A 9,448-nucleotide genomic window follows, 5' to 3' on the forward strand; every position below is an offset into this window, starting at 1 on the left:
TTATTGGTGTACTAAGGGTCATCATAGGGGCCAATGCCCATTTCGCCAATGAATTACGTTCATTTTTAATTTCAATAACTTTATTTTTCAATGTTCTTTTCTTCTATCTTGTATGTCAATATTAATAAAAAATTTATGCCATTATCATATCTTCTACCTTCATCCATTAAATTTTAGTAAACTTTATTCTCTAATGCATTACAAAAACCTAGAAACTTAATTCATGCACCTATAATCGATTACAACACTAAGTAATCAATTACATAATTCTAGAAACTATATTAGGCTATTTGTAATCGATTACAATGTACATGTAGTCGAGTACACAAAGCTGGAAATATAAATTCTTCAAAGATAATCGATTACAAACAATATGTGATCGATTACATGTTGAAATCGTGCAGGACACACACGATTTCTGCTTTGAAATCGTCTTGTATGCACATGATTTCTCTTTTGAAATCGTCATGGGTCCACCACAATTCATTTTGAACGGAAATCGTGTAGGAGGTGAACATTTTCTATTCGAGAAATCATGGGGATATAACAATTTGTCCTTATCCATAATTTTTTTTAAACATGTCCATTACTATAATTATCGTGGACGATTTGCCTAGTAAAAAAAAACCCCATGTCACTGAATCAATAAATATTTAGTCTTCAACGTTCAGTCCTCCAACCACTTATTTCAACGCTTAACCATAATTCAATTAAATAGCTTTAGATAAAGATGTAATTGTTGGATAAATGGTAACTTTAAATGCATGTCAGTTAAAATAAATATTTTCTCTATTGAGTTGGAAAATGTAGCGTTTTATGGACACTTTTGCTATGAATTACTATGATTGAAGAGAGCTCTCTTTAGGATATTAAATCACAGCACTGCGAACATTCAAACATGCCGTAAGAGTGGAGAAACTATAAAACAGGGCTAAAACGAAAATTCATATAAATAAGTTGGTATTATATTATTGAAAACGAAATATACTACTACCTGTAAAATAGAAATTAAATATTTAAATTGAATGAGAATGTTTATAAGTTATGGTTGTTTATAATCAATGGAGATATTTTTAGGATTTCTTTTTATTTATTTTTTGTATGTTTTTGAATCTTGCATTTTTACTTTTGTTCTAATTTTTCTTAAAAAAATAATAACATTTTTTTCTAAAATGATCTAAATTTAAAATAACCTTTTATCGTAATATATATTGTTTTACATAAATTTAAAATGCAATATAGTTATTTAACGATATTTATTGTAGATTTTAATTACAATGTTTATACCATTCTTTATACATTCAAAGTACTTATCCATTATACATTTGACATGATAACTAATCACTTTAATTTTTTAAGTTTTGTACGTATTTAAAAATTGAAATAATGATTAGCATATAACCTAAATATTTGAAAACAATTATATCATTTTTTTAACGCCTTATCCTCGAATTCTCTCTAATGTCATTGACTTGAAATTCTTACTTTAAAAACCAAAAGTTCAAAGTAGTAATTACTGTACGACTTGATATATAGTTTTAATATTTTCCCCATTGTAATTAATAAACTAAAAATGCTTAAAACTAGTCTGATGAACATAAAAGTCCACGATCATTCAAAACAATTTTAATCGAAGTCCAAAAATTTTTTCTGAGTAAGAATTGTTGAATCATCACTTCTTCGATGAATAGATAAAATATAATAAAAAAATTTAAGAAAAAATTTGTCCTTTACTCAAAATAAGGACAAACGGAAGAAGTTTGAAATAATAAAAAATTTTCAATTTATTTTTAGAACTCTTTCAAAAGGTTTTAAATCATAGTATTAAGTTTTTTAGAATATATTTTCTATATTCCGTGTTCTACCTACTAGATTAAATATACCACGAAATTCAATTCAGACATTTTAAATTTCACTTAGATTTAAAGTGGTTAATAATTCCACAATCCATTTATGGCTTAATGGCAAACATAGATTAGGTGAGATGAACCCTGAAGACAAATGCGAAAAATTATAACAGTAAAAAAGTAGGAAGGAATTTCAGTACTATATTATATATCATTATTACATGCAACAACCAACTGAGACAAATTTCAGAAGACACAACAAAAGTGGACCAAAGTCTGAAACAACTAAGGGACACACCGACACCAAGAGAGACTCGCACAAGTGGAGCCCTCGTCGACCACCCTTTATTTTTCATTACCTATATGTCTACGTTACTATCATAAATTCTGCCACTGAAAAATTTCCCTCCTTGCCATCTCTTCCTATCACCACATCCATCTTTCAGAAGTTGATGCTGCAATATTTCACAAACCATCAAACACATTAGCTTAAACATAATCATTACACTTTCAAACTAAAATGAACGCAAGACCCTAGTTCTACAACTTCAGAACATATTTCAGACAACTCTCAAGAAATTTTAACTCACCATTAAAAAGGAGGTTAAATACACTTTCAGGTTGTGTGAATTAATTAGAGTAATTAGTGTAATGAGGTTATTAGTGAAAGAAATGAGTGAGGAAATAAGTGGTGTGTTGAACATACGTATTGCAGTTGGTGGAGGGGCTGATAGTGTAGGGTATGCTGACGCCACATTTGCGTGGGAGTGAAGCGGCGAGGCCGAGGTTGATACCGCTGATGCTTTTGGAAAGGGATTTCAGGCAGGTGCACGCGGCCCTGCGGTCAGCGGTGGTCTTCGCGGCGGCGTTCAGGCTCTTCACTCCGTTGCAACATCCCGCCGACGGGGCTCCGCCTTTTTGGAGGTAGCCGATGCATGGACCCACAGAACCGGCAACTTGCCCGCACGTGATCGCATGTGCTATGGGTGCACTCACGACGACCATGAACACCATCGCAACGATGCATCCAACCTTCATGCTCGCCATCGCCACAGATCAGAGGAACAAATGAGAAGGAAAGTATCACAATATATGTTTGGTTTTGGTGAGTCTCTTGCTCGGTGTTTGCTTGGTATGTAAAATTGTGCAAGACTAGGGTTTATATAGAACATGAGATAGTACTAAGAAGATATTAGGTTGGCCATCATCATAATTCAATATAGTTACGACTTTTGTTCTTCTTTAATTAATTTAATTATTGTGATTTAAAATTTAAGAAATAAAATAAAATAAATAAATAAAAGGTTTTCTGCAACTACATATTCATGAATCGTCGTGATCCTCTTCTATCAAAGAATTTGTGAACACAAATACTGAAGTGCATGTGTGACAGGTTTTGGTTTGTTGGTAGTTGAGCAAAATTTAATGCAGTGTGGTACATGGTGTAATCGTTGAGCCCACCTGGCATAATGTGACGGTAGATTTGGTAACGGTTGAATGGGATGGTTAAGGCCAAGACACTGGTCAAAGTTTCACTCTTTCTATTTACTGTCACTAATAATGACAAAGGTTTTGAAATGGGTTACCTACATCACTGTTTTCGAGTAACTTTGCTAGTAAATACTGTAGTAGCAGTGTTTGTATTGTAGCAAAGTTCAGTTTTTGCTGGTATGGGAAAGGACCAAAGCAACGATAGTCACGGCACCGAATTCCGAAAATGCTTTGACGAATCTATTGCATTGCATCTTCTGATTGGTTTGGATGGAGGCACACACTACTACTAAACATTTCAGGGTTAATGGTGTTAAAAAGAAGATAAAGAAACAACTAAGTCATAAATACAATGAGTAACATGGTGTAAAAGGGAAAACTGAGAAGAAAAGCTGGATGTACATTTGTTTACAAAATAATGCCTAGAGAACAAGATATTATCCCCTCATTGCTACTCTAGTAATTTAATAACATTTAATTCCAATCATATGTAGTTTACTTGTAAAAAGTTTTTTTTTATAACGATTTCATATGATTGTGCCACAATATTGTAATTTTTAAGTTTTCTCATGTTTATACAAAATCTCATTCGCATCATCCTATTTATTTTGTACATGGTTACTATATAAAGAAAGTAGTTAAAATTGAGATGATAAATAAGATAGTAAGGGATTCGTATAATCGTAAATTATAAAATCGTAACATGAATCATAAATTTTGCTTTTTATAATATATATAAATATATATATATATATATATAATTATTTAATTTTATAAAGAGAAAAAATTAATCTAGTTTTATCTTTTGAGATTTTAAATTACATTTATTAAAATAATTAATGTAATAAAGTATGAAAATACGAAAAAAAAATTAAAATAAAATAATAAAGGAAAAACAAATAGAAAAAGACAATTTGTTATTCGTCTTCATAAATATATTAATATAAATTTCTTTATACAATAAATAATGAATAATAATGTTATAATTAGGGATGTCAAAAATATTCGTACCCGTGGGTATCCGCAGGTAAAACCCGCAATGGATAGAAAATAGATATTAAAAATGGATACCCGCTACCCGTGGGTACGGGTATTTTTGATACTCGCATGTTAACGGGGCAGGTACGGGTATCATAGTATCCGTATCCGTGGATACTCTGTACTCGTGGATACTCGTACCCGCTAAACTTTAATTCACAAAAATATCCTTATATATATATATATATATATATATATATATATATATATATATATATATATATATTAGTAAAAAACATTTTGTCCTAATTTTTTATAAGTTGCACATCTTGTCTTCTATCTTCATTCTACCAACTTCAAGTATTTTGTACATTGTCTTCTTCCAAGTACATCCCTTGACATTTTTCTCTTCTTCTTTGAAATTGGGCATATACATCAAACCATATATAGATAGTGACGTTTATGGTATGCTTGTTGTCAAATGATGGAATCAAAATAAGAATACTTGGCACGTGATAGTTGAGGTTTATTATTTGATTATTTTTCAGGAATCAATCGGAGAAAGTGGACTTGTTGATTAAAACACTAATTAAAGAATTTCCATTGTGTTGAACGTCATTTTATATTTATTTTTATAATTATTTGGACTTGAGTTAGTTTAAAAATTATTTAAAATTTATGACAATGATGTATTTATTTTATTTTATTTGAATTTATGATTAAATATTTATTTTTTAAATAATTTTGTAAATACCCGTGAGTACTCGTGGATATCCGCGGGTATGAAAAAAATAGACGGATACCTGCATGACAAATACCCGACGAATATGGGTACGGGTATGTGGCATATATTTATCTAGCGGGTAGGGTACGGGGGAGCTACTACTCGTACCCTACCCGTCCCGTTGACATCCCTAGTTATAGTTAATAAATACGAGAAGTAATAAATACTAACGTTATAATTAATAAATACTAAATGTATGTTTTGGGTCTATATGTGGCTGCAAAATTGGAAAATTATAATTGTATTAAATTTTAATTGAGAAGTGTTGTAGCTAGATTTTAATTGTATTAATTTTTTTATTGAGAAATGAATTTTAATTGTATTAATATTTAATTTAATTAGGTGAAAGGTGGTTGTGTGATTGTGAGCACATATAAAAATGTATAATTTTAATTATTCATCAAAGAATATGAACAAGTAGTACAACAAAAAATGACGATTTTACGATTTTGTTCGACGATCCTACTGTATTACAATTATGCATAGGATATGACTCATAAATACTAAAAAAATCGTAGGATCTTACGATTTTATGATTTAAATCTTGATTTTGACTACCTTTTGTGTAACAGGTGTTGTGGTATTTTTTTCGGAGACCAATCAATGTACTTCATTACTTTGGGTTCATAAGCAGTTTAATCTAATTATTATGGTCCATAAAAAGTTCATTTAAGATGGTGTGGACACAATATTGTAATTTTCCAAGTTTTCGCAAACTTATACAAAAAGTCATTCGTAGCATCCCATTGATTTGTACATGGTTACTGTTAGGATTATAGAGGGGGTTTCACTAGGGAGATACAACACACAAATGAGACCTGAGCTCAACCACATAAGGCATTGACACCACTCTCAACCCAAAACCTTAAGGTAATGGGTCTTTATTCTTATATAGTGCTCCACTTTCTCATTTCTAGCCAATGTGGGACTTAGAATCACACTTGGATTCCTAACAATTCCCCCTCAAGGGTGAGTCCCTTCGACCACATTGGTACACTCCCCCTCCAGCGGAAGCATCCCCAACCACGAGTACTCCTTTTATGTACTACCGTTCTTCTTAATGGGACACGCTTACCTGAAACTCTTGTCAGGAAGACTTTCGATACAAGGACCATACTACACTCGTCTGAGCCGATTTCGACCATCGGCTCTAATACCACTTGTTAGGATTATAGAGGGGGGTTTCACTGGGGAGATACAACACACCAATGAGACCTGAGCCCAACCACATAAGGCATTGACACCACTCTCAACCCAAAACCTTAAGGCAATGGATTTATGGGTCTTTATTCTTATATAGTGCTCCACTTTCTCATTTCTAGCCAATGTGGAACTTAGAATCACACTTGGGTTCCTAACAGTCATCACATATGTTTGAGAGCACAATTTACGTCACTTTGCATGAATGCCAACAACAAATATGTAAAAGCAAATTTAAATTTAGGTTCTAAATAATCACAAAAAATGTAGACGTATACCTTATTCTCCTCACTACCACTACAAGAAAAATGCTTATTATCTACGAAAATTTATCTATGAAATATAGTTCGTAGATAATTTTATTTTATCTACGAAAATAAAATACATTATCTACGAAAGTTTCCTAGATAACGATAAAATACATTATTTACGACATTTTCGTAGATAACCATGACAGAAACATTTCATATGAAGTATTACCTACGACATTTAGCGTAGAAAATAAAAATCATTTAAAAAAATATAAAAATATAAAAATTATTTAAGAAAATGTTTTACAAGATAATTTCGTATGTAATCTTATATAATTTATTTTTTTAATTAAAAATATGTTTTGAGTAAATAGTTTATTGTAAAACAGAGATCAGTCAGTGAGTAAATATATATATAAAGGATATTAAAATGTTTTAATTTTTTTATTTTTTATTTGTATTTGAGTTATCTACGAAATTCTTTGTAAGTAATTTACTTACACAAGTTTTCGTAGGTAATTATCTACGAAAACTTTCATAGGTAATTTATCTACGAAATATTTCGTAGGTAACTTGAATATTGGATAATAAATTTTTTGACGACTATTTTCGTAGATAATTATGGACGCTCTAATTTCGTAGATAAGTTATCTACGAAGTATATTTTCGTAGATAAAGTTACCTACCAGTCCAATACCTACGAAATTTGCTTCGTAGGTAATTCATAGATAACAACACATTACCTACGAAAATTTGGCGTAGATAATAAGCTGATTTCTTATAGTGTACATTCACTAATTTCACTACCTTTACTCATCATTCCTCTACTTCAATCCAAGAACACAACAAATAGAAAAAATAGGAATATCGAACAATGGAAGATTTGCTTCGTCCAAACAATATGAACGTATTGTCAATTGTGGGTCCTCATCCACAGACTATCATTACCGGTAGAGGATCGTGGTTGCACAACACTATTGTGACCTAGGTTTTCTTCCCTTCAATTCCAAACCCATCCAAATACACACATGGAAAACCCAAGTGATTCAAATGATTAGGGAAAAAAATGAAGAGGCTTAAATAAAAAAATGTTCACATGTCAATCCAGCATTGTGTCACGTGACACTAGCAATATTATGTGTCAATGTAGTGTCACATGTTAGTGTCTCATATTCAATTTGGTCCCTATTTAGTTATTTTTGCTCAATTTGTCCCAATTATTTTTTAAATGGATCAATCTTGTCTTTCTCCAAATTAAAATCAAATTTAATTTTTATATAAATATTATATTTATCAAAATTCACATTTTTATTTAATTTTTTTTGTTTAGGGTTACAAATAATTTAAAATTAGAAGAAAAAATTTAAAAATAAGGACTAACACCATTGGTTTAAAATTTTAAGAGGTTAAAAATCACATAAAATATTAAATATTAAATAAGAGGTTTAAAATTGTGTGTAAAATTTACAAAGTTATCTAAAGTTATCTAATTATGTTTGTTGACAAACTAAGTTTCAGTATTATAAAATTGATTTAGTTTGATATTAAAAATCTTTAAAAATAAACACCTCAATTCAACATTTAAACTTATATAAGGTAAGAAGTAAATTCTGTTAGGTTGATTTGTAGTATAATGGCTAAAATCAAAAGTATGTTATATACTTCCTCTATTCGGTACATTAATGTGCCTTTTCAATGACAAAGATGTAACAAAATATTAAATTTTAAAGAGGACAATATATCAAGTATATGGTAATATAATGTTATACATTTTTTTCCCTCCATCCTATTTCAAAGCAATTTCATTCTCACCAAATAAAGTACAATTGAAGAGTTATAGAATAAAATTATTTTTTTACTGTGATTCAACTATAAATAATCATATATAAAAAAACTATTAATTTCATAACAATTATTTTAAATTTATATGTATAATAATTTTAAAAAAAGAATCCTATAAATTATTTACACAGTGGACCGGTGTACTCACCAACCTCAACTGTACATAAGAAGAGAAAATTAATGAAGGAATGACTTTTTCCACCAATACTGGTTTAAATTGGTCCCGCTCAAACCACAAACAATTGGAAATTGCTTTTAGATACCTTCTTTCAACATCATTTCTTTAAAAGGACAGCAAATTCATCAACAGATTCATCTAGATTGCAATTTTTGTAACATCAAAACTGAAAATTCTACTAGCATCTTATTTTCTTTTCGTTTCTGAAGGACTCTCTTGATATTATTATTTATAATTTATAATTACAACTAGACAGTAAGAAAAAGATTTTTAGACTAATCTGCACTCCACAGGAGTGGTAGGTTTGTATATATTTTTAATTTTTAATATAATTTTTTTATATATTTAGGTAACGATTTAAACAACTTTTATTTACAAATTCGTAATCTATCAGTCACTAAATCTACTTTTTCTTTTTGTTTTTATTAATTGATTATATATTGTTTAACGTGGAGTCACCGTTTAACATGCTAATTTCACAAGATAAACATGACTAGCAAAAATTAAAGTCCTTTTAGAAATATGAATTATACAAACAAATTTCAGGGTGGATTTATGCCTGTATATACTTAAAAGAAAATTATATTTTGACACGCATAATTTTTTCTATATTTCCACTTTACAACACCTTTTAATAATAAAATATTATATTTAAATAATACTAATAAATACAAACAAAATTTTAAAATAAAATAATGACTATTGAAGTTATTAAGTTGAGGTATAAACAAAGGAGAGTTTCAAAATAACATGATTTATACTTAAATCAACATGTTTATATAATTAAAGTCTACTATTTTCTAATAGCTAATTTGTTTATATACAATGCAACAAATATGATGGCTTTTTTTGTACCAGTTGAGAAAGCTTATTATTG

At 29.7% G+C, this 9,448-nt stretch overlaps 1 protein-coding gene across 1 annotated transcript; it reads right to left on the bottom strand.

Moving 5' to 3' along the window:
* Positions 1–2,026: 2,026 nt before the first annotated feature.
* LOC114165055 (non-specific lipid-transfer protein 1-like) lies at positions 2,027–2,992 on the bottom strand. Its single transcript, XM_028049702.1, has 2 exons — positions 2,554–2,992; positions 2,027–2,302 (listed from the first exon to the last, which is right to left on the bottom strand). Exons 1-2 carry the CDS (start codon positions 2,892–2,894, stop codon positions 2,290–2,292), a joined length of 354 nt encoding a protein of 117 aa, XP_027905503.1. The 5' UTR covers positions 2,895–2,992; the 3' UTR covers positions 2,027–2,289.
* Between the last annotated feature and the right edge of the window lie 6,456 nt (positions 2,993–9,448).

This window comes from Vigna unguiculata, chromosome 10 (genome assembly GCF_004118075.2).
Source record: "Vigna unguiculata cultivar IT97K-499-35 chromosome 10, ASM411807v1, whole genome shotgun sequence".
Classification (NCBI taxonomy): Eukaryota; Viridiplantae; Streptophyta; class Magnoliopsida; order Fabales; family Fabaceae; genus Vigna; species Vigna unguiculata.